At 33.4% G+C, this 27187-nt stretch overlaps 1 protein-coding gene across 1 annotated transcript; it reads right to left on the minus strand.

The window, feature by feature from the left end:
- Positions 1-22568: 22568 nt before the first annotated feature.
- LOC133199216 (fibroleukin-like) lies at positions 22569-26582 on the minus strand. Its single transcript, XM_061335056.1, has 5 exons — positions 26573-26582; positions 25907-26040; positions 24352-24448; positions 23806-23973; positions 22569-22825 (listed from the first exon to the last, which is right to left on the minus strand). The coding sequence occupies exons 1-5, from the start codon at positions 26580-26582 to the stop codon at positions 22569-22571; spliced, it is 666 nt and encodes a 221-aa protein (XP_061191040.1).
- Positions 26583-27187: the final 605 nt, after the last annotated feature.

The following is a 27187-nucleotide window of genomic DNA, read 5'->3' on the forward strand; positions in this document are numbered from 1 at the left end:
TTCTGATCAGTTTACAAAGATATATGGTTCTATGTAAAGAAAACTGGAACTTGTACATCTTTCAGAAAAACCGAAAGTATTTTGTTTGTTTTGGCAGCTCGATTATTATTACAATCATAAATTTTGTTCTTATTTCGCCGCCTCAATGGAATTTTAATGTATTTACTGAACGTGCTCTTCTGTATGTCTATCATGGACATTATCTGGCACATTCGATATACCTGAGGTTTCTTTCACTGTCTCTGCTATCAATGACGCTCATCTTCTACCTCGTTTCAGTTCGCTTTGTTCTGAAATATTACAAGAAAGTTGGTCCTATTGGCAATACAAATTCCACTAATGTAAACACGATTCATGTTCAACCGACACAGATATCTGCAACTAGTGGTGCCATTAATGATAACAAAAATTGTTATCCTCAAGCCATATCTCAGAGTTATGCCCGGATCCTCTCATTAAGACGGAAAAAAGTTGTCAGTACCCTAAAGCTAATTGGTATATTAATTGCTCTGCTTGTAGTATTGACAGGGCCTTTTATTTTTTCATTATGGACTGACGACAAACAAGTTTCCTCTAATTCCAAACGTGTAGTGATTCTCATGTGTGTTTTAAATTCTCTTGCAAATCCGTTTGTATATTTGTCGACGTTGTATGATATTCGAAGAATTGTAAAATCGAAACTTTACTGTGGTGTACGTTAATTATATTCAGTATTTCTCAGGTTATATGCACGAGAAGATATGATTCAATAGTAATGGACTTTTTTGAAGCAAAATAGTTTTTCGTAGCCACTGTTGTACCGACTATAAAATCCTATTGCTCCTTACTTATTTACCAACACATGACAGCGTTGAATATTATCCAACGGTTGAAGAAATAGAATTAGTGGCAGTTTAGAAGAGGATGCTTTTTAGAAGCTAAGGAAGTACCAACATAATAAATTGTACATTAAGATAATCTTAAATCATTAAATTCTCTATTTTTAGTAAACATGGAAACATCAATTTTTGAAATAAAAATGATAAATAGAATTGTATATATACATACATACATACATAATATATATATTTGCGCCAATGACAAAATGGACTTATGGCAGTTTTTCTATAACGGAGAAATAACGTCATAAAGACGTGAAGTTGCATACGGTGAGCGTCGACGCATTTTTTTTTTATCCACGTGTTTTACATTTTCACACTTCGAACTTTTGTCATAGTTCTTGAAAATTGAAATAAAAATTTAATTTAATTTATACATTCAATTTGTCTCTGGATCTTCTTTGTCCGCTGGTTTTAATTAAAATATCAAAATTTTATTCGAGATAGTTTTCTTTCCTACAAAAACTATACGTCCCTGATTTAGGTCTATATATAAGTGTAATAAGTATTCATTTCCCATAGAAGCTTATAATCAATTCTGACAAGATAATTTTCTGACTAACTGAATATGGGCAAACGAATGCGAATTTGATATATAGACCAGGGTGAGGTTATATGTTTGACAATATTTTATTAAGATATTGTAGGGGATACTCTTTTCCTCTGTTACTACGATTGTTTGATTGATTGTATGTTGTTTGACGTCTATTACTATGGGGCTCTCGTATATAATAGTGATAGTTTTATGCTATTTTAATTATTATGATATTCAAATGTATAATTTATTAATTACACATGTATGAATATGTCACAACTGATTTTTAATCAAAATACATGTATGGATCTGTGTGTTAATCAATATTGACCAAAATGAATGTATAAATCAAATAATATCATTCAATAAAATAATTTTTTAAAGAAATAAATTGAAATAATTGAAATAAAATAGACAATCAGCTAAAACTTTAGATCCACCCATTGTACTATTGGTACATCTGTAATAAGCTACCCTGAATAGAATTCAACTTTCTTTAATCCTATTGGTCAAAACTTTTACCTACAAATTCACATGAGACAACGACATTATTCAACTTGATTTCAGACTGAGAAGACATATGATTTTCAGATATATTTTATATCTTTGAATTTGACCTGGCTACCAGCTGCTAATATGTAAGTAACTTATTTACTTCTCATTAACACAATATATTTTAAAATCTAATTTACCTGAATTATCTGAAATTAATAAACTAGTGAAAACATTGAGTGCGCAACATTTTAGAGTGAATGCTAAAATTTTTACAGTATTTTACTTGTAAAGTGCCAGTGATATAACCGCATAAAGGTACCAGGTACTCTATTCCATAAAGAGGTACATTTCATGTTATTTTTAAATGCACTGATCATTTTTATATATTCTGAATTAAATAAATGGAAACAGAATTCATTTATTATGAACAATGAAAAAACAATTCAGTATATGTTTTAAGAGAATATATATAAATTGCACAAGCATAAGTGTAAATTTTTATAAAATGCTGTGAAAAGGGGAACAACTTTCACATGGTACAAAGTAATAATGTATTGTGATTTTATGCGTATATTGTATGTTGATTTAAAAAAAAAAATGTCTTCCTGTTTTGATGAAATTTTACTTATATTAATTATATGTATATTTACAGGGTGATTTATTATTGATTGCCAGTTTATCAATGTAACTTACAACTGAGAAATAAAAACCATCAACCCGCAGGTGTCTTATTGTATCATTACGATCTACAAGACCCCTGTGATAAAAATGGCACTCACGTTGGGACTGGTGGAAATCAATACCATCATCATCAACAACAACTTTTACAATAACAACATCATCATCTCTGGATCAGATTAAAGGACTTTACTAAAGATTCAACAACTACTCTGTGATCATAAACTTCACCATGGACTTCATCCTACCCTGGCTAAAATTGATATTTCATTACATGTACTATTGACAATTCAAATTACTTGTGCACATATAGTGTTTATATTATTATTGATGAAATTTCAGATCTCAATGTACTCCCTGTAAAGTATTAATTTTTATATATACATTTAATTTTGGTGAATACTGTACGTGTTCATAAATTGGCGTATTCAAAATTTAGCGCAATCTCTGGGTACGGAGTTGTTTGCAAAATCATGAATTAGCGTTATATATGTCCGTGTCGTATATTATATTTATACATGATTTCTTAGCGGTATTCATGAATAAGCGCATCGTTGTCTGCGCCAAAGCCGCTAAAATATAAAGTCCGCTTATTTAAGTACACATACAGTATTACATTTAATTTTTTTTTCTTATCATATTTTGGTAACAAAGCAAAAAGAGAAAGTCAGAGTGAAATGGACTACTAGTTTCTAATCAAACTTTCTTCTTTAAAAATAATTCCTCGTTACTAAACTCTGCTCTGTAGTGTCGTAGTCTAGAGTATTGATAAACAGGTAGTGACAAAAGTTTGACTATCAACAGCTTAAAAAATAAAACTTAAACAGTCCATAAATATCCACCACAGAATCATCCTGATCTATTTAAGGATGAAGATAAACTAGCCACTGAACAGATTATTTTGCTGAACACTGAAATTCAGAAACTCAATTTAGAAAATTCTTAAAATACTATCAGAGTCGGTTGGTTCTATTTTAAATCATGTAAAGTAAAAGGCAAAATTCTGGACATTCTGTAAATTTGGCACTTAATTTACGATAGGGTACATCCAAGTAATCTGTTGAGAAAATTTGGCCATCACTAAGGAGATGTATACGATTGTTCAGGATTGTTATAAGGTGACTGATTATATATATATATATATATATATATTAAGCGTCTTTGAATTCATGTTATAGACGTAGTTAGGAATTTGTATGTTTGTTTGTATGTTGTTTAACGTCCCTCTGGAGAATTTTTCACTTATATGCAGACGCCACCACTTGCCGGTGGAGAGCTGCTAATTTTGTCCTATGCTCGGCACTTACGGCCATTGAGCAGTGAGGGATCTTTTTCATGCCTGCACCTACTGCGACACGGTACCTCGGTTTATACGGTCTCATCCGAAGGACCGGTCTCCACGTCCCACAGTGGGATTCGAACCCGCGACGTAAGGATCAACTCCTTACTTCGCGACTCTAGAGCAGACGCTCTAACCACTGCGCTACGCGGGCGACAGTTAGGCATTTGAATTTCTGATTTAAATTTGAATTTCTGATTAAAATTTTCTGTTTGTCTCATTATTTGTGTTGAATTTTTTTGTCCATATATGTCTAAAGTACACTCCTTATTGTCAATATCCATGTTTATTGATCTGACCTGTAATTAGGTGAGTCAACCTCATTAAATATCAAAGGGTCAATAACTCTGTATGTCATAAAATATGTGTGCTTTTGATTACTTTGTATAGATTACAGAGTATACATTTCAATACTCATGACCATTACAACTTTTCCCCCATTTATATTTTTGCGACAACATATACAAGTACACATAGACATCATTATGTACTTCGTGCAATTTTACTCGTGCAATTTTTCGTCGAAATACAATAGTGCATGCAATCGTGCAGTTTCTTTTAAACCTCGTGTTATATTTTTTTCTGGTCACCAGTGTATGAATGTAGAATAAAAAATGGGTGTTTCTTAAGTCAAAAAAAAAATGACTGCAAAAGATACTGAGAAAGAAACAGAAAAAAAATTGTCAAGGATCCGGAAGAACAAGAGGTCACACAAGCTGATGTTATAACTATGGTTCAGTTTTTAAAACAAAATACCAAATACAAAATCTTGACACACAGAAGAGTATGAAAACCTCACACACATTCTCAATCAGAATTAGAGATGAAAAAAGTATCCCCAGATCCTCCACACCAAAACAATACAGTGTGTCTAATGTTTCTTGGGTAGATTCGTTTCCCATGTTTAGCAATTCACCACCTAACAATACTATATCTTTATCACACCCAAAGATTCCAATATTTTCAGGGGAAGAAAAATCTGAAACATCTTTCGAAGTGTGGAAAGTATTCTTAAAGAAATTTCTCTATGCCTATTATATTACAGGCAATTAGAAATTCTTTGCAAGGAAAATCTAGGGGATTACTACTTTCTCTATCAGGGGAAGAAATTCCTGCAAACATCATTGAAAAATTGGAAGGCGTTTTTTGGCAATATTTATGACAGCGAAACAATTATTCAAAATTTTAACATGCAAAGACAAAAAGCTAATGAATCAGTAGCAGAATATGGAATCAAATTAGAATCAGTATAACAATCAGCCGTGGACAAGGGTCACATTAGTAAAGAGGCCAGAAATGACATGTTAAGAACAAAATTTTGGTCAGAAGTAAGGGAGACTGAGCTGAAAAAGGCCAGCAGATACAAATATGAAACCGTAAAAGATTTTGATGTTTTTTTGAAAAGAAATTAGGGCAATAGAGCTAGACATTTCAAATTCCACAGGTAATAGCGATACAGAAATTCCAACTTCAAAAACAAATGTAGCCTACAAGCCTTTGACCTTTACAACAGACTCTACTAACAATGTCTTAGAAAACATACTTAAGAAAAATGAAAGGATGGACCAGAAGATGAATTCTTTTGAAAATACTTTGTCTGGTATGAGTAGATCAGGGGGAGATAATTCTACCAGAGTAGGAAGGAGTCATGGTAGATTCCAACATACCAGAGGTGCTAATAACTACACCCGAGGTAGATTTTACCATCAACAGACGTCAAATACATTTAACAGAGAGTCATAACAGACCATGGAATATAGTAGGCCATCGTCAATTTGAGGACTCAGGGGCAACTCATTTATAGGCAATAGGGGTTTTGGCAGAGTATATCCCAACAGAGGAATTACATCTCTTAGTTCCAACACAGAAAACCGGAAAAAAATAGATAATGTCTGCTGAATTACAACAAAGCTCAAATTTTTCTGATGAATGTTTTAAAGATAAAATGTGAAATATGCAATCAATTTGGTCATTCTGAATTAAATTGTAGAGTTAGGAAAGATCATTTAAGATCCTATCAGAAAAGGTGTCATAATAGCACAAATTATAGACAAACTAACAGAACTGGTACTCTAGCAGGTACAACTAATGAAGTCTGTTGATATTAATCGTACAATTACAACAGCACTTTTTCATACAGGTTCTTCTATCTCAACAATTTTTCAAGGTTTGTATGACGTACACCTACACCATTTACCTTTGAAACCGGTGACAGATATTCTGCACATTGAATGTGCAGATGGTCAAACTTTACCATATTCGGGTTGCATACAATGTGCTTTGAAAATCAATGGCATGCAATCAAGTGTCAATAGATGGTTTGTTCCTTATTGTACCTACAATACCTTATAATAACAGTGTTCCTGTTTTAATAGGTACAGATATTATCTCTCTATTAACGAACATAGTCAAAGAATCCCATGGTCCTAGATACTTACAAGAAGCCAAGTTATTTATACCTTGGTATCTTGCATTTAGGTGTGTTTCTTTACGAGAAAAAGAACTGCATAGACACAACAATATACTGCATTTGTTCCCCCCAAATACAGATGGTGTACAAGGCTAACTTCAAAAGGATTTTCCTTACCAGTCAGTATGTGCATTATTACAACCTACACCTTAGTCAAAAATACCAAATGATATAGACATTTCCCCCGTACTTATACAAATACCAATTTAATGGTATAGTGCCAGTACATATAAGCAGTATTACAACAAGAACAGTAACTCTGCCCCACATACTTTACTTTGTGAAGCTCAGCCAGTACATGTGGACGATATTACTTGTCTTTTCAAAAAGAGCAATGATTCCTCAGATATTAATATCATAGATTTTATTAATATACCAAAAGATGAACTGTCAAAGGAACATTTTCCAAAAGCTATATCCGTTGATTCACAATTTAAAAGACATATTTTCAAAAGGTGACACAGATGTTGAGTTTACAAAATGTGTTAAACATCAAATAGAATTGTCAAATGAAGTCCCTTTTAACAAAGGTATTGGAGAATACCTCCATCATTGTTTGATGAAGTTAGAAATCATCTTCAATGAAATATGTGGAGATATTGAACAGTATTTGAGCTCAAAAGTTCATCAAACATTACAACCATCAAACATTACAACATAGGACAGAGCAAACACGGACCTCTAAGACATCAGAGGTGGGATCAGGTGCCATGGAGGAGTGAGCATCCCCTGTTTTAGTGCAGGCATTATTCGCCAGTGACAATTTTTTGCGTCAGACGTTGTTCTCGTAAAAAAGAAAACGGGAGAATTACGTCTTTCCATTGATTTTAGAGAATTTGATCAAAGAACAATTAAAGTAAGTTATTACTTACCAAGAATTGATGAAATTTTAGATTCTCTGTCTTGAAATGAATATTTTTCAATACTAGATACAAGTATGAAATCTGGGTATCATCAAATTGAAACTGAAGAAAAACATTAAGAGCGCACTACATTTATAGTTGGCCCTCTCGTACAATAGAATGCCCTTTGGGCTAGCTAATGTCCCTGCCACTTATCAAATGCTAATGGAACAATGTCTAAGAGATTTGCAATTAAAAAATAGTTTCATCTATTTAGATGACATTATTATATTTTCTAACACCTTCGAAGAACACTTTGAACCATTAAGTTTAGTGTTTCAGAAACTACGTGACGCAGGAATTAAACTGTCAACAAAGAAATGTTCTTTACTTAAGACTCGTGTTCGATACGTTTGAGATACTGTATCAGAGGAAGGCATTGAGCCTGATGAGGAGAATATTAAAAAGGTTCAAATGTGGCCTATCCCCAAAACTCGTCAAGAAGTCCGTCAATTTTTGAGAATTGTAGGTTACTACAGAAAATTTGATAAATTTTATTCGAAAATTGCTAAACCTTTATTAAATCTTATGCCTTCCAGGTACTCCCACAAAGAAAAGTCGTGGTAAAAGGAAAATGTTCAATAAAGACTTACCAGAATTTAAATGGGATGAACAAGAACATGCGTTCAATTTTCTAAAAACTTATCTTCTTATCCCATATATGTATTCGCTGATTACTCAAAACTATTTGAGTTATATACTGATGCATCTTTGCATGGGTTAGGTGCAGTACATTATCAACAAAAAGATGATGGACTCAAACATGTTATAGCTTATGCAAGCAGAAGTCTTAGCAAAGCTGAGCGAAATAACCCAGCCCACAAATTAGAATTTCTCGCGCTAAAATGGTCCGCTACAGAAAAGTTTAAAGATTATTTATATGAACATAATTTTACTGTTTTTATGGATAATTATCCTTTACATGTAACGTATGTCCTTACAACTACCCAGCTCGATGCTACTGATCATAGATGGCTTCCAGCCTTGTTTGCTTACAATTTTGACTTAAAATATAGACCAGGCAAAACAAATACAGATGCTGATGCACTATCGCCTTTAACTAGTTTAGAACATAATACTTTATCAACTGAATCAATTCATGCTATTTGTAATGTTACCCAGGGTACATCACTGATTGAAACTCGTCCTGTATCAGAGAAGATTGTCAGCATGAGCATCAACACTCTGAATGAAAACTTACAAAGTATTGATATTATACAGGAACAAATACAAGATCCTGATATTTCATATAGGTTTGACCATGTTTATTACAAATACAAACCAAACAAATATGACATTCCCCAAACCCCGTATAGCAAGACATTATTTCAACGTTTTGATCGACTCAAAATTATTGATGACAAATTATACGGAGAAGTCAAAACTGAAAAGGGTCCGGTACATCAACTCGTTTTACCATCATCACTTATAAGCCACGTCCTACTTCTTCTACATTACAAAATGGGTCATCAAGGAAGTGATAGATTTTTCTGGCATGGCATGACGGGAGCATTGAAGACTATATCCATAACTGTGGAAGATGTATCAGGAGGAAGACACCAACAAATATAAAAGCTCCTTTAGTAAATATTAAAACATCTCAACCATTAGAGCTTGTCTGTCTTGCTTTTTTATGCTTAGACCAATGAAAAGGTGGTTTTTAATATGTACTGGTCATTACAGAACATTTTACAAACAAGAATAACCAGATAGGCGTTAATTTAAAGTGTCATTTGATACGACAATTTATTTGTCCTGTTATATATACACAATGTAAGAGGTCACTATGAACATTATTTCAATTTTTATTTTCTTAAAGAATGGGCTGAAAAATTTCACAACGACTTCAGACTAACAAGGGCACAAAGACTGCCGATGTATATATTGTTCACAGTGATACACATTCTAACAAGTGTGCAGTTGTGGTAACTACACGTTCCATTTCTTTACTTATAGGTCCAATTATTTCGTTGAGAAGTTTTTTCAATGTTGAGTGTTACGAATCACATGGACGCCATGGAGAAAACAGTGCCGGGGATATATGGATAAGGACATTGTTCCAGAATGCTTGTATTGTGGCTGTGGAAACCGAAGAAGTAAAAGAACATTAAAGTTGTTCCTTGTTTTACATGTCCGAACAAAAAATCTTTTCAAAGGTGAATGGACTGTCGAAAGAAAAATAGAATTTTTCCGGGTGTATTAACATTAAGAATATGAAATTCCTTGAAACGGTTTCCTTTGTATATACATAATTCCAGAAATGGTAGTGATGCTTCAGATATTTCATGGGTAAATTTCAATACAGGATGGCATTCATTTGCTATTTCGAAAACAAGAGGCCCAGGGGCCACATCGCTCACCTGAGAACTTTGGCTAGGAAAAAGCAGAAATCAGTTCAGTATAGAAAAGTGGTTGGATGGGGGGGGGGGGGTATGATTTGAACAAACTTGAATCTACACCTCCTAATTTTGAATATGATACATCATGGCTTTGCTGTTCTTCAGATGATTTTTTTATTGATATATACTTTGTTTCCTTTTAACAACTTTGATCCCCTGTTATGGTCGCTCTATTCTCCTGGGGGTCATGATTTCAACAAATTTAAATCTACATTATCTGGGGATGCTTTTATATCATTATGACCAATCATGGCTTTGCTCTTTTTGAGAGGATTTTTTAAAGATTTTTTCCTATGTTTTCTTATCTAAAAATTTGATCAACCCTTGTGGCCCCACCCTACCCCAGGGGTAATGATTTCAACCCTTGTGGCCCCACCCTACCCCAGGGGTAATGATTTGAACAAAATTGAATCTACACTACCTGAGAAAGCTTCCATTTAAATATGAGAAATCATGGCTTTGCTGTTTTTGAGAAGAAGATTTTTAAAATATTTTCCCTATGTTTTCCTATTTAAAACTTTGATCCCCCATTGTGGCCCAATCTTACCCCTCGGGGTTCAAGAGATTAACATATTTGAATCTACACAACCTGAGGATCATTCCATATAAATATGATCAATCATGGCTTTGCTGTTCTTGAGAAGAAGATTTTTCTTATGTATTCCTGTGTAAGACTTTGATCCCCCATTGTGGCCCCACCCTGCCCCAGGGGTCATGATTTGAACAAATTTGAATGTACATCACCTCACAATGATTCCAGATAAGTTTCATATTTTCAAGCACAGTGGTTTTTGAGAGGAAGATTTTTAAATGATGCCATTAAATTTTCACAAAATCATAATATTGAAGGCGTGGCCCTTCATTTGAACAAACTTGAATCCCCTTTACCCAAGGATACTTTGTGGCAAGTTTGGTTGAAATTGGCCTAAAGGTTCTTGAAAAGAAAATGTGCTATCTTCACTGCAAAACTTAGACAATTACTGACCTCTTTACTGCCGGTGCTGATAAACTTAGAAAAGTGCTGACAATCTTAGTCGCTGCTGATAAACTTAGACAATTACTGACCCGTTTTACTGTCCCTGCTGAAAAACTAAGACAAGTTCTGACATTTACTGATAATTACTGTCCCTATTGTTCTCGCTCTCGGGGAGGCTGCAGTGGAATGGAATTGATTTTTTTTTAATCTTAATGAGGGTTCATTTGATTTTTTAAAAATAATTTTTATAACTATGCCCCAATATTTTTAAAAGCTCCTGCGATCAATTTATAGAAGAATTATTTGAAAATATTTCATAAGGAAAACATATAAAACTTCAGAACCTTTCAGCAGATAAGCAATTTATAAATTAATTGTAGAGGCGTTTATTAGGAAAAAATGGCGTTTACAGGATCTTTTCCTCCTGATTATAAAAAAATGATTATTAATATATATTCCCTATAATGTACATGTAACCCCCCTTTTTGTTTATAATTTCATATTTAAAAAATAAAACTGTCTGGGTAGATGCTTTATATGCAATTAATTTTGAATAATTATAATATTTCATACCCAGAGTATGCGGTGGGGGAGGGGGGGGGGCTTTTCTGAGAATAGTCTTTTGATGTAGTTTTCTTATGTAAATTTTGATGTGGACGCTGCCCCCCCCCCTTCCCATTTGTGTGCTGTATAGTCAAACATACCCAAATTCGAGCATTTGAAAGAAAGAAATAAAGAAAACCTTCTAAAAAATTAGGTACCCCTCCCCCCGAAATAGGATATAATTTTTTTTTTAGCTTTTTAAAGTTTGGACAGTTTACTTTTTTTGGCTACGGGGTTGTATTGATATTCTTCGATCCTTGATATTCTTTGATTAGTTAGTTACTGTCCATTCTATTCTTTGAATAAAATGCATGTACATCTTTTAGTTGATTTCCATATCCGGGATTTCTGGATCCCTACATGAGAGTATTTTTTTAGGGTTAATTATTACATATGATTTGTGATGCACGGCAATTCATTTGATATTAAGTGATAAAAAAATAAATAAATAAATGAGCTATTAAAAAATAAATAAATTCAGCGGTTTGAGACAAAATATCGTTAGTTCGTATATTTTAACTTAATTTGGATTCAAAATGATACATATGTATTGACAATTCTTGCTTTCAAGTTAAGTAAAATGCTCCTTGAATTGCTAATTTAATATTTTCAAAAGTTTATTTGTTGATGCGGCATCTTGAAATAGAATGTTGCTAGAAATCCATATACATCCTCTTATCAAATGGAATGTTGCTAGACCTTCTTACCCATTTTCCTATCAAATTTAAATAGTCGGGGGGGGGGGGGGGGACGACACGTGCGATCTTTAATAAAGACGTATTATAATATAACAGTAGCCGATTTCCTAAGATAACAGCAAACATGCTTGAATGTTAAAATAATACTGTTGGGTTTAATTAGTACTTAAATTTTCGAGATCTGTGAAAATTTTGAGCCAGAAACAATCATAGTATGTAATTTTTTATTTTGTGCGAACGATTGATATGTCAATAAAATCGATAGAAATTATTTTGATACGTTCTCGCTTGATTGAATGGTAAGGTTTTGATGTCGCACTGAGGTGTGCACATTTTGTAAGTTAACACAAAGATGCATGGTGCATTAGATCATGCAAACATATAAATATATATGTCTCTAATAAGATATCGTATATTAAATGACAGAATGTTTAAATCAAATCGTATTTACATGTGTAACTGATGATCTTCATACCCTCTATCTGTATGATTTTTTTTAAAGTTTATGTATTAGAAATTAATTCCTTTTATCTATTGTAGTAATTTAAAATTTTATTTTCCGTAGATTTATTTAATGAATTACCAGCAAAGGTTTTATCAAACTCAACGGCAATTCATCAAAAATAAATAAATAAATAAATAAATAAATAAATCGTTTCATAGCGTGGTCGGGAACTTTGTTCAGTATATAAACAAATTTGATGTTACAGTAATACTGTGCTAATTATACCCCACGCAACAAGTTGCGTGAGGTATAATGTTTTTGACCCGTCCGTCAGTCAGTCAGTGTGTCAGTCAGTCAGTCCGTCAGTCCTGTTTTTTTGTCAGCGCAACTCCTCATAAACCGCTGCACAGAATTTCGTCAAACTTTGCAGATATTTAGGACACAATGTGTAGATGTGCATATTACCAGGAAATTCCGATTCCTTTATTTTTTCTCGGAGTTTCGGCACTTTTCAACTTAGATTTTTGGCCATATCTTGAATATGGAGATGAACAGTTTGTCAGCGCAACTCCTCATAAACCAATGCACAGAATTTGGTCAAACTTTGCAGATATTTAGCACACAATGTATAGATGTGCATATTACAAGGAAATTCCGATTCCTTTATATTTTCTTGGAATTTCGGCACTTTTCAACTTAGATTTTTGGCCATATCTTGAATATAGAGATGAGCAGTTTGTCAGCACAACTCCTCTTAAACCGCTGCACAGAATTTGGTCAAACTTTGCAGATATTTAGGACACAATGTGTAGATGTGCATATTACCAGGAAATTCCGATTCCATTATTTTTCTGGGAATTTCAGCACTTTTCAACTTAGATTTTTGGCCATATATTGAATATAGAGATGAACAGTTTGTCAGCGCAACTCCTCTTAAACCGCTGCACAGAATTTGGTCAAACTTTGCAGATATTTAGTACACAGTGTGTAGATGTGCATATTACCAGGAAATTCCGATTCCATATTTTTCTGGGAATTTCGGCACTTTTCAACTTAGGTTTTTGGCCATATCTTGAATATAGAGGTGAACAGTTTGTCAGCACAACTCCTATTAAACCGCTGCATAGAATTTGGTCAAACTTTGCAGATATTTAGCACACAATGTATAGATATGCATATTACCAGGAAATTCCGATTCCTTTATATTTTCTGGGAATTTCGGCACTTTTCAACTTAGATTTTTGGCCACATCTTGAATATAAAGATGAACAGTTTGTCTGCGCAACTCCTCTTAAACCGCTGCACAGAATTTGGTCAATCTCTGCAGATATTTAGTACACAGTGTGTAGATGTGCATATTACCAGGAAATTCTGATTCCATTATTTTTTCTGGGAATTTCGGCACTTTTCAACTTAGGTTTTTGGCCATATCTTGAATATAGAGGTGAACAGTTTGTCAGCACAACTCCTCTTAAACCGCTGCACAGAATTTGGACAAACTTTGCAGATATTTAGTACACAGTGTGTAGATGTGCATATCACCAGGAAATTCCGATTCCATTATTTTTGCCTTAAGAGTTTTGCCTTTTATTGAAGAAAATTTCCAGCTAGGTAATAAGAAACTCCACTGGAATCAGCTTTTTATAATGAAATTCTATGTGAAATATTTTATGACCTTAAAAGACCCCTATTGATTTTGAGATCAAAATATTAATGGTTTAACACAAACACACACTCACACCATCTTCGATAGTTCTCCCCCCCCGCCCCCCCCCCCCTTCAAATTGGTGTGCTTTGCCTTAAATAATTTCATAAGTACAGTATATAAACAGATTCATATGACTACATCATAATTTTGTTTCCATCAATTATTTAAATGTGTAAACTGTCATGTGTTGGACATGGACTTACACTCATTAACAAATCGAAATCACTGAGGAATTTAAATAACAGTTTGTCAGCATAATTCCGGCACTGAATTTCCTGAAACTTTGTAGGTATTTCAGAATAATGTATAGATTTGTATATTACCAAGAAATTTTGATTCCATTATTTATCTAGAAACTTCAGCCCAGTTAAATTTGTAACATACAAAGATTTGAATGTCCTTATATGCAAGAAGTTTTGATGTGATGAGTTTTTGCAAGTAATGCCCCTTTTTTGAATTATACTGTGTATTTAAAATGCACTGTGCCATTCATTACGTGTTGCATTGTCGAGTTTTGGGGAAGCGTGGGGTATGTGAGCTTGCTCACTTTTTCTTTCATTATTCGTCCAAAATGATAAAAGCGGTAGTAAATAAGATATATATCTAGTAAGTCGTACAGTATTGTATGATGAAGCGTATTTAAGATATTTAACGATTTTTTCTCTAATGTTTATTATATTAACTGCTTATTGTGGTCTTGATTGTTTTATATCAATGCATCAAAAATATACATAAAAAAAAAAATTCCCAATACTTACGATAAATATTTTGTCGGCAAATGTACACGACATGATTGTCGAGGTTACTTTTAATCCCTGATGCTTATTATTTTTTAATATAATTTCGGCAAATGAATTTAAAAAAATTGTTGATCTTTGAAATTCATAAATGGAAAGAGCGATATAGTTTTAAATCATGTTTAGGCCATTTTTTAAAAATCTTGTACCCCCATAATTACTGAATATAATAAAATCCAGTTGAATCAAAACTCACGGACAACCTATATCATGTGATAGAACAAGCAGCTTCGATTATAAATCAAATCTTTAAGTATCAAAAAGATTTAAAAAAAACAACAACACAATATTCCAAAGTCGGAGATCGAATTACAGAAATAATTATTTGTAATCTAAAATAACTACATGTATAAACTCTTATTTACATGTACATGTAGTTTCAAAAATATCCATTTCTAAATATTTTTTCAGTTTTCCAAATCGATGAATTTCACCAATAATTATTTTTAATCTAAAATATCTATTAATTAAGCCTTATTTCGTTTTAAAAATATCCACTCCTATATATTTTTAACTATTTTGCGTAAAAAAATCGTGCGTTTGCGTTAACAATCGTGAACGATCGTGTAACGTGAAGAATCGTGTACGTGAAGGATCGTTCGTGTAACAGGTTTAATCGTGCGGAATAGTTCGTGTATATGTTGTCAACAATAACGTTGCAGCCACTGTACATGCTCATGTATCGATCGCCACAAAAACAACAATGATCGATTTCACTACTGTATTTGGAATATACAATGGGCGGGGCTTACTTGCGGCAAGATTAAAGCGGGATCCGCTTCATGCTTGAGTGCGTAAAGCGAACCCAGAAAGCGAACGCCAGGTTCGCTCTAGCGGACCCAGAGCTGACCCAGAGCGAACCCGAAGCGCACCCAAGGCGAACCCAGAGCACACCCAAAATTTCTGAAAGCGGACCCGTAGCGGACCCCGAGCCAACCCAGAAAGCGGACCCGGGGTGCGCTTTGGGTTCGCTCTGGTGTTAGGTTGTGTCTGGTCGGTAATGTAGATGTGCGTATTACCAGGAAATTCCGATTCCGTTATTTTTTTCTGGGAATTTCGGCACTTCTCAACTTAGATTTTTGGCCATATCTTGAATATAGAGATTAACAGTTTGTCAGCGCGACTCCTCTTAAACTGCTGCACAGAATTTCGTCAAACTTTGCAGATATTTAAGACACAATGTGTAAATGTGCATATTACCAGGAAATTCCGATTCCATTATTTTTCTGGGAATTTCGGTACTTTTCAACTTAGATTTTTGGCCATATCTTGAATATTGAGATAAACAGTTTATTAGTGCAACTCCTCTTAAACCGCTGCACAGAATTTTGTCAATCTTTGCAGATATTTAGTACGCAGTGTGTAGATGTGCATATTACCAGAAAGTTTTGATTCCATTATTTTCTGGGAATTTTGGCACTTTTCAACTGAGATTTTCGGCCATATCTTGAATATAGAGATGAACAGTTTGTTCTGCAACTCCTCTTAAACCGCTGCGCAGAATTTACTCCTGCACTGAATTTCCTGAAACTTTGTAGGTATTTCAGACATAATGTATAGATTTGTATATTACCAAGAAATTTTGATTCCATTATTTATCTAGAAACTTCAGCCCAATTAAATTTGTAACATACCAAGATTTGAATGTCCTTATATGTTTTGATGTGATGGGTTTTTGCAAGTAATGCCCCTTTTTGAATTATACTGTGTATTTAAAATGCACTGTGCGATTCATTACGTGTTGCATTGTCGAGTTTTGGGGGAGCGTGGGGTATGTGAGCTTGCTCACTTTTTCTTTCATTTTGGACTGCACTTTAAAATGACTGCGAGCCATGGCGGGCTGTTGCCCTCCTGCAGATAGAGATTGACATTTTCTTTAATCTTTGCTCATTCATTTCTTTCCATCATTAAAATCTTGATTTCACTTTTGCAGGACTTTGCCACGTTTTGTTTGTCGTTACCTTTGTTTACGTCATTAGGATCGTTGGATTTTAGAGAAAAGTCCATTTCATCCTCTTGTTGTAGTCCCTCTTGATTAAGACAAAACTCCATATCATCATCCTCGACCATAGCGTTCTGAATATTATTTTCGGCCATAGCACTCTGCTTACTTTTCGTTTTTAGTCAGAGTTTGATATTAGTTCTTGGAATTTTGTAAAGCTATTTTCTGTAAGATTCAAGATAAATTGTCGTTATTTGCCTTCGAGTTGACTTCTCTTGTTTACAGAGACCACTGCAATACCAAGCACCTTCCGGAATGTCTCCTATTTCCATGTCAACACACTCTATGTGGAACCAGACACATCTTGGGCAGTTTCTGTTGTCACAAATAAACATGACAGCATCTGGTTTTTCCAACTTGCAAACACAAATGGATATGATTCATTCTGTGTCCTCTTGCTTTTGTGATATTCTGAACGACAGATGATGCAAATTGAAAAAACTTTGTCTACAACTTTGTTTGAAATGTTACGGAAGCATGCAACTTTATCGTCAACACTGGAATATCTCCAAAATTTTCCATGTCAAAACTGTGAAGAGCAAGCAAAAGTAATGTATCATTCTATGCAAAACACCAGCTATCTTCATTGTAATCAAATAACACCTTGCGATTTCCTGCAACATTTTCTGCTCAAAGTAGTTCTTTAAATGGAGCCATGTCACAATTTCTCTTGCACTTGTTCCTGGGTTCAGTTTATTTATATTACCATTTTTTTTCTTCTCTTTTGTTTATCCTCAAACTGTCTTTTAAAAGAATATGTGTATTCAATAATTTGGAAAATATATGTATAAGGTTTAGGAGGACAAAGTGACAAACTGTATTTATTATTATTTACAACATAAGAAGTGTGAATAATGGATTGGGATATTGTGAGCGTGTAAGAATCTCATAAATGTAAAGATGTTTATTTACAATTTACAATTACTTTTTTAATATAGATAAATTAAAAAAAGATAGATTGTCGTGAATAAGATGACAATTTCGGCTTAAGATCTCTTCAAGTGAGATTTTCATGTTCTCAGCATTTTTTACAAAGTTTTTTTTTAAATTAAGGTATGGCATGGAGAAATAATTTACTGTGTATAATGTCATCTTCCGGCCTTTCTCGCCTTGTTTCTGGGAATATGTATTTCTTAGTTAAATATGAATTTTTATTTATCTTTTTGCTTCAAAACCACAGCCTGTTAGTTAGATGGGATAAACAAAGATATGCGGATCGCAGGTTAAGGGGAACGATACTCGTGAAGGTGTTGGTGAGACACTGTCCCCTTAAGGTTAGTGCATTTAGGCAACACACATCAGCCACACAATTCAAAATTCACTGGACCCTTTTCTATTTTTTTGTAGTTTTTATGAGATCGATCCAGTGTTCGTTATATTCACCTTTTTTCCACAGAAAGAATCACATTTCCCTAACAACAAAATGGAGATAGTATTTAGAAGTAAAATACTTTAGTCTTGACTACATGTGTTTGCCTTAAGGCAATATGTTTCAAGACATCCCAAACTGGGTATCTTTCGACACCGTTCTTTGGGAGGCCCTGGTTAACTTTTGCCTTTTCTTTATTTTATTTGTAGTCCTCCTCTATTGCCATGGACATTCTACTTGAATTCGAAATAATTTGTTCCACCAGTCAAAAGTGACGGTGATTTGATATCGGTCCAAGCCTTAGGTTTTTGTACTCTTGTCCAGCTCTTAATGGAAAGTATAGTCCCAATATAAGAACGAGTGTATATAGCAACTTTTGGGGAATATCTGACCTAAGAATACCTTTTGACCACATTATATTCTCCTTTTCTCTGATATCACTTTTGTGCGTCTTGTGTTTTTCCAATCCACGAATTGATAGTTCCTTTATTCCTAAAATTTCATATAGAATTTACACAAGCTTTCTGGAGGTTGTCATTTCGAAGGTTATGTTATACTGCTCAAGCCATTTGATAGGGGTATTTATTTTTTTTTTAGTTTTCCCCAATTTTATTCTGAGTATAGTTCCTCATCACTCATTTTCAAAATATCTTCTTGCGATAACGATACAAAATGAATTATGGTCCAAGTATTCCTTCTTTTTTTATTGCAAGAAGATATTTTGATTGAGTGATGAGTTTTAAAGTCCTTTCTTCGGTAGCTCGTTTAATTTCTTTTGACTGAAGGATGCAAGATTGATTGATTTACTGTATGTTGTTTTACGTCCCGTTCGAGAATGTTTCACTCAGAGAGATGTCACTATATATATACCCGTGAAGGGCCTCAAATTTAGACTTTTACTCGTCACCCACCTCTGATGTATTAGATGTCCGTGTTTGCTCTGCTCCAAAATTTGTATTGTTTCATAACCTTTTGAACTTGAATACTGTTCGTTATCTCCATACATTTCATCGACACTCAGGGCCACTGAGCAGTGAGGGTTCTTTATAGTGCCAACGCCTACCGTCACACGGAACCTCTGTTTTTAAGGTCTCATCCGAAAGACCCGCAACGTTCACTTCAAAGTGCTGAACGTTTGGCGAAGGAACAGTTGCTATCTATTTTTTATCGACTTAGGTCAGTCGCGGGTGTGATTCGAACACACGACCTTCCAATCACGGATCGAGCGCTCTACTGACTGAGCTATCGTGACAGTTTGAAGGATGTAAGAAAGGTTCAATATCCTGACAAGCATACAAGTTTTTCATCAGAAATGTCCGAAAATGAAGCAAACTTTAGTTCGAAATCTGCTTCGTGTGCGAGGAACAGCCCACCCTGGTGATGTTGAACATCTTTCTACCGGACAACAAAAGGACTAAACAGAATCAAAGCCATTAAGGACTTGGCCAGTTTGGTCAACTATTGGTGATTGCAGAGAAGCAGTTCCTTCGTCTTACGAGTGCGAATAATGTAACATGAGACTCTTTGCCAGTCCCTGTTTTTACTACACATCAAAGACTTTAAACAGGCCTGTCAGCGTTTTCCAGACCAACTGAGATTCAAATTTAATTTGACTTCTGTAACGCAAATGTACATGTGTTGCAAGAGTATATTCAAATAGATGTATGGAAGAATTTTACATAAAAAATGAACTTGTTAGTACGATAAGCTTCTTGAAATGGCTAACCGCTTGAGTAATAAAAGACCTGTGAACGTGTACAATATACTAGCATCAAAATATGACTAATTACAAGGACCAATTACTAAAAAATGATATATGAGAAAATCGAAATGACAAAAAGAAAATACAAAGTGATGAAGAACATTTCATATGTAGGGTAATACATGTATCTGGACCACATAACTGAAATCGATAAAATGGTTGCGAAGGGTGATTCCATTATTCGGTTGGTCATGAGGATATTGCACTGTGTCTTATATAATGAAGACCAAATGACAAACATTTAGAAAAATATGCTGCGCGGAACAGTTTTTCTCAGGGCATTGAAAAGACGTTACGAAAATCCTTCGCCCAGGCATTTCCAAGTGTGAAAAAAATGAAGATATTGAACAAGGGTCCACAAAAAAACTGCAAAAATACAAAGCCGTCAACAGCAGGGTTGGGGTCAAGTACTTTGAAATGCAATTAAATATTTTAAATACATTCATAATTTTGTCAGTTACTTTCAATTACAATAATTTTTTTTTCAAATGTGATTAATTACTCTCAATTACCTGTAATGTAATTAAATACATTTAAATTACTTTAATTTTATTTTTAAACATCTTGGAAGAATTAATGCATGTATATGTAAATTTTGGGTAGGAGGTATATTTAAAATAAATAGCGCCAGGTGTGCCTTTGATGTTTGTGTGTTTCATCACAAGACCTAGTCCTACATGTACGTTTATCAATCGAATGTCTTAATGAAATTTAGTTATAAGCGAGTTTCCAAGATTTTCTGAATCAAATGTAAAATACTCTCTGATTATTTCATTTGTAGGTAAACCTAACGCCTTAACTTGCAAACGTTGACTATTTTCACACAATAAATAATACTTGAATTATACAATAGCTATTTTTAGATCATAGATGCATTTCAAAGTTATCTCTTGAATGTTGAAATAATGATTTAATTAAAATTTCTTTTCTGAATTATGTAAATAGTAGAGCATTCTTAATTGCATGAAATAAAACAACTCTATTGGTGGTATCTTTGAAATTAAACAAAGTGGCTTATAAATAATGCCTTGGAGGATCGTTTTGAAAGCATTTTACAGCTCTGTGATTTGAAGAGTAAAGAGACAGGACGTAATGACAAATTATTGTCATAAAACAATTTCATATTCTTCAAGTTTGATTATCAAAAAATTGAATTGCTTCTAGGTTGTACCATAGAAGGGTTGAACAAAATTTTAGAGAATCATTTCATTTGTTTCAATTCTTTAGGTGGTTATGATTATAAAATAAACTAATATTATAAAATAAGCCAATACATGTATATCAAATTCATTTTTAGGATGGAAAGAAAGTTACTATTTTGGAAAAATGAGCTGAAGATGTTATAAATGAATAAAAAGAACTGTAAAACGTGACTGTGATAAAAATATTTTTAAATACACATATTTTTAAATAAGTATTTTATGTTCATGTATTATGAAAAGTAATTGAAATGTAATTCAGATGTTATTGAAATTACATGGTATTTGTTCAGTGTAATGAATTAAATAACAAGTAATTGATAAAATGGTCAATTACAAACTATATCCAATAACTTTGAAAAATGAAATTAATTACACTCAATTACAATTACTTTTTTTCAATTACCCCATCCCTGGTCAACAGGGTATAAAACGCAAACCTCTGGAAATTCCAGAGGTGGGATCAAGTGTCTAGAAGAAAACATCCCCTGTCTATCAGTCACAGCCGCCGTGAACCCAATGTGTTAAATAAAAACAAAAGATGTCTAGCTGTTATATTTTATTTAGAGTCATTACATTATTTGCTGTGGTCATTGATTATTGACAAATCGTTTATAAATCCAGAATGAACAAACTTAAAAGAGTGAAACAAGAGAAACATGCCATCCATTGGAAGTTTCTACAGCATTAGTCTTAACCCATTTTAGTTATCATCATCTGTAAGGATAAGCAAATAAAAATGTCAGAAATGAAAAATACAAATCTGTAAAATCTATTCTTCGGAAACCATATTAAAGCCAAAGAACACTGAATATATTAAATAACATCGTTTAAAACGTTAATGAAATTATCAAGAATTATATAATCCATATTAGGAACGATACTGACTTTAATTTCCAGTGATCCCAGAATACCCACCAAAAGAATCTTCCTTAGCTCTTCTAAAATTCATGAACAAAATTTGATTTCAAGGTAAATCTAAAAAAAACCTTTAATATATTACTTCATATTTCTATTCTAACAATTTTGAAAATAAAAAATTCATTCAAAATGCGTCTAAATGTGGTTATGGCTCTTATTCAGATTGCAAGAAAGGCATTAGGCCAGTGATAAAACGCCCTTCCTGTACTTAGATAATTTTGGGGGTCTGAAATCTATTGTCAAATTTAAGGGAAATCTATTTACTGACAAATATCAAATAGTACTCCAATTAAGTTAGAAGTTCCTAAATTAAGCCCAAAATTAACTTTTAAAAAAGAAATTTCTCCCCAAAGTTCGGACTAATTTCTTTTCTACGAGTGCTGATGCGGTACCTAGTGACGTTTGATTATCATCATTGTCTTCCTCACTGAAGTCCCAATCCTTATCGTAGGAGTCCAAGGCTCGTACCAGTATCCTGGGGACCAGGCACCATTAAGGAAGGCGTTGTAACATTGATTAAACCACCAGCCTCCTTTGTGGACAGCAGCACAGCTTCCTATGACCAACATGTCGTTGTCTCTGTCTGCAGTACTGAAGTACATCCCAGACAAATTATCACCAGAATTCTCATTGTCTAACATACTGTCACCTATGTGAAAAAGGAAGGTGTTTACTCAGGGTTTAGTTGACCAAAAAAGAAAAGGATTGCTATAAAGTACATCTTAAATCAAATACTGTTCTAAATTAAACAAAATACATTATCGTTTAATAAACAAGTTTCAAAATTACATGTTTTAATACAGTGTATTTGAATAAATTTTGATCATAGACTTGTAGCTGACGAAATGATAAGTATACATAGGTCTACCTATCTATACTATGAAATCAATAAGGCCTGCAACTACCCGTCATATAGGCTTATTACTTGGACTTATTATCGACTTACTTTAAGGGTTTCTTGAATCAGTTGGGCTGTTCATCAGCATCGAGTGGAGCAATTTATTAAAATAAAATAATTGCAAGCGACAGTCCAGCAGTATTTTGTCGCGTTTATTGACATTTCTCTGACATCCACTTGATCTCGGCCGGAAGAAGTAATTTTCGACAACTCGTTCTAAGATTTCTTTTGGTATTATAAACGTTTTCTATATTAACAAAGTATAATAAATAACAAAATTCTCTGGTGATAAAATATAATTATAATACAATAATGTTGCGAAATATAAATAAACAATTAAAGTTTCAAAAAACGAATAAAATAATTATATGCTGTTTGTATTGTTCATATTTTTGTTACTATATATTGCATGTAATTTAAAAAAAAATGTTTAAATATAACAAAAAACTATCATACATTATACATGTATAAAGCATTTGATTGAAAAGAAATACGTAGAATCTTAACTTTCAAAATACTACGGTACGGATTTTATTCATCTGCATCACTATACATTTACTTAAGTAAATGTATAGTGATGCAGATGAAATTTGGACTTAAGTTTTCATATTTTACCGAAATAAAAATGCCCTGTTGACAGATTTGTATTATTTGTAATTTTTCTTTTTGATCGATCACTGTTCTTAATATTTACCTTTTTCAAATTCTGTAACCTTTGACCTGTTACGTACCCAAGGTTCCGTCCAGGTACCCTGCCAGAAAGAGCTGATACTTGTCTGCTTCATTGGAAACAGAAAATTGATCGTACAACGCATATAGTCTGCTACCATTCGCTAGTGTGATGGAAACATAGAGGGATGAGTCATTCCCCTTTGTTAACTGATGGATTGCGTCATTTCCTGTTTTGAGATATATTTATAAGAGTACTACAATGCTTTTAAAAAAAAGATACTATGAGAAATTAAAATCCTTTTCATCTACAATTTATTCTTCAAAACTTTTAATATATAAACCTTTCAGTTAAATTGTTTCTATTACTGAATAGTTTTCGAGTACGGTCATTTCAAACAGTAATATTTTTTCCTCGTTTTTTTATCTATCTTTGTTTAAATCGTTCTTTGCGAATGCAATACAGCACTATCACTGAATATAACCGAACACATTACACAGAGGTAAAACCAAATATTTGTTTTCTTTTGAAATTGATATGTCCCAACATTGATCATTTGCTAAAAATTGACAAATTGACAATTTTTAATGTAGATCTATAGATTTACCGATCCAGATATTCTGTCCCGGGGCACCAAATCCATTCTTATATTCTGACCATGCCTTATCAAAGCTCAGGGATCCGTCCACTCGTTGCTGGATAACCTTCAAAAGATTACATTTATTCCTTTTAATATGCAATGAAGAAAGACAGAATGTGTATATTGCCTGTCTGTGACGGCGCATTTTATCGCTTTGTATATAATATGTCCGAAAGTGAAACCTTTAAGACGAGCCCTGTTTTATTTTCGTAATAATTATTCCACAACTAAAATTTATACACTTTGCATTCTGACGTTACACTTTTCAGTAAACTCCTTTAGTCTGCGTCTACTGCGTCTCATAATTTCAACTTTAAAAAAATTGACAAAATAGAAATATTCTGACTTCCACGCACCGAGACTATGAACTTTCCCGACAATTTCTGTAATACCTGAGCGACAAAAGTGACAAAATTATGACGTCACATTTAAAATCATTTAGTTTGAGAATACAAACTATAGTTTTATGGTATGGAAATTGCATTAAATTGCTATTTGTTTTTTTAAAGTGAGTTGTTGCTATGCTTAAGCAATCCCATTGTTATGCACCGCAAAGGGTTATTTGAAGTTTGGAATTTTTGCACGTGGACTGACAAAAATTTCTGTAGATTTAAACCAGAATTTCCTCCGTTCGTACACGTTGTCTATGGAGCTCGCTATTATCACTGGCAACAATGCCTACCATAGGGCAAGTATTGTCGTCCATTGGTACATATTAATACTCCACCTTGAATGCACATTTCGTCCATCATTGATACCGGCAAGAATATGTGCTGGAATGAGATATTTCCTTCCCTGCAGGTTAAGTACAATATATACCTAACTTATCGGCAGGAAGCATATTTTGTAGCCAGAAGAGAATTTTTCTTGGATCGGAGAAAGAAAGGGAGAGATGCTCCTGGTTCTTTTCAATGAATATTTAATATGTTAATAACACATTCTTATATTAAGTATTGAGGTTTTTATTGAAGCTGTTTCACAAGAATTCATTTTTTTTTATTAAAGAACATGCAATCTCATTAAACCTGAGGATAATTTCAGTTTTCAATCTATTATTGACTGAGAAATGCAGCGTGTATTACGTACCATACTTCATCATGAATTATGCATACTTTTCAAGTCTGTGTGATATATCAAAATGAATCCAGAAAGCACAAAAATATTAATCAACCCAAATAAAGGGGCAGCAATATCTGCAGTGAGGGTAAGCACATATTCTCGGCTGCAACGTTATTAGCTGCAAGTCTGAAAAAAATAGAGGGCCGACCAGACAGCTACAGTGCCACCAATTGAAAAAAATATGGTCTACAGCTACATTATATACATTATTAATTTTTCCGCCGGCGACAATGTAAACCGATAAAAATGACAATACATGCAGTGAGATAAGGTAAAGGTGCATATTGTCACCGTATGTACAGAACCACAATACGTACCATCATCCCTGTCTTTTATAATCATTTGAACATCAAAATTAAAATTCACTTTTCCTACACCAAAGCTTTAAAAATGAAAAAGATACCGTCCAACCTCCGTCCATTGTCTCCATATCACAGTAAACTTTGACAGGACGGGAGCTGGTACCATAGGGATAAATCTCGTACACACCGGAATTAGTGTGACCATTTTCATGGAGGTCTTTGCAATCTATAGTAACTTAAACAGAAAGAAAAATAATGTAGACATTGCATTATGAAATGTACCAACAATTTAAAAGACAAGCTACGAAAGCACTGAACACTATATTATTTATAAAAAATGCAAATATAATAATATTATCAAAAGACCTGGCAGTCATATGGTTAACAAATAAATTGAAAATATAAAGATTTTTTAAATGGCAACATAATATTAGTAGTAAATAGTTTTGTTTATTAGTTGTTTTTTTTTTTCTTTTTTTTTTTCTTTCATCGGAATCGATTTGATTTGAATCGGGAAGGGTTAAAATTAAAATATTAATAAATTTTCTGAAGTTTTGCATTTTCATTTTTTTTTATTTAAGTGTATAATATGAACATGTGAAACAATAATCGAAAGTTCAACTAAATTTTTCTAAATCAGCAGAGCAAACAGATCAACCAATTTCAACGACAGATATGGAGCAGAAAATCAGTGTAAACAAATAATGGCCTTACAGTTATTGAACGGTTACTTTAAACGAGATTTCCAATAACCTTGTATCATCTACCTAATTTCATGCTGTCTACTTCAGTTTAGAAATTATTCGTAGGTGTATTTAAAACATGCATTTGATATTAAAACTGGAGGACATAAACACCATACGCAGGTATTAAGTATTTAAATATTGCTACATGTGAAAAAAAAACAAAACAAACAAACAAAACATAACCTCGATATATCGAACTCTCTGATTATGAAAAAGGTAATGATAACAAACAATGATCGAACCCCAGCGCTAATTTAAGCCAGTTACCTCAACTTGATTATATCAATGATGATATAAATCATTGTTTCATATTAATCAAATTAAGTAGTGTTTTACGGGAAGCTCATGTCATGTCTTTATTTTATAGAAATATTTCAGTTGAAGACAAATCAGACATTCAAAAGGAGCAATGAAGGATTTTATGGAGATGTATTTATTGTCAATGCAACTCCAGGGAGGAGTACTTCTGAATTAGTCCACGATGTAGTAGAGAGATACAGATCAGAATCCAATATCGCTTTAAATGCTGAACCATTACAATGGTGGAAAAGCCACCTTGACAAATTCCCAAAGCCTTCTATTGTTGCACAGGCATTCCTTGGTATTTCTGGTACATCTGTAGCTGGTGAAGGGTGT

Source organism: Saccostrea echinata, unplaced genomic scaffold (assembly GCF_033153115.1).
Source record: "Saccostrea echinata isolate AGI-Se365-2 ecotype Australia unplaced genomic scaffold, CSIRO_AGI_Sech_v1 ptg000033l, whole genome shotgun sequence".
In the NCBI taxonomy this organism is placed as follows: Eukaryota; Metazoa; Mollusca; class Bivalvia; order Ostreida; family Ostreidae; genus Saccostrea; species Saccostrea echinata.

Bases quoted from the DNA above. Each gene is read 5' to 3' on its own strand.
- LOC133199216 (XM_061335056.1), bottom strand. The intron at 23,974-24,351 runs GTAAATCTATAG...ATCTCAAAACAG, and splicing joins GGGACAGAATATCTGGATCG to GAAATGACGCAATCCATCAG. The intron at 22,826-23,805 runs GTACGTAACAGG...TTTTTCACATAG, and splicing joins GTACCTGGACGGAACCTTGG to GTGACAGTATGTTAGACAAT.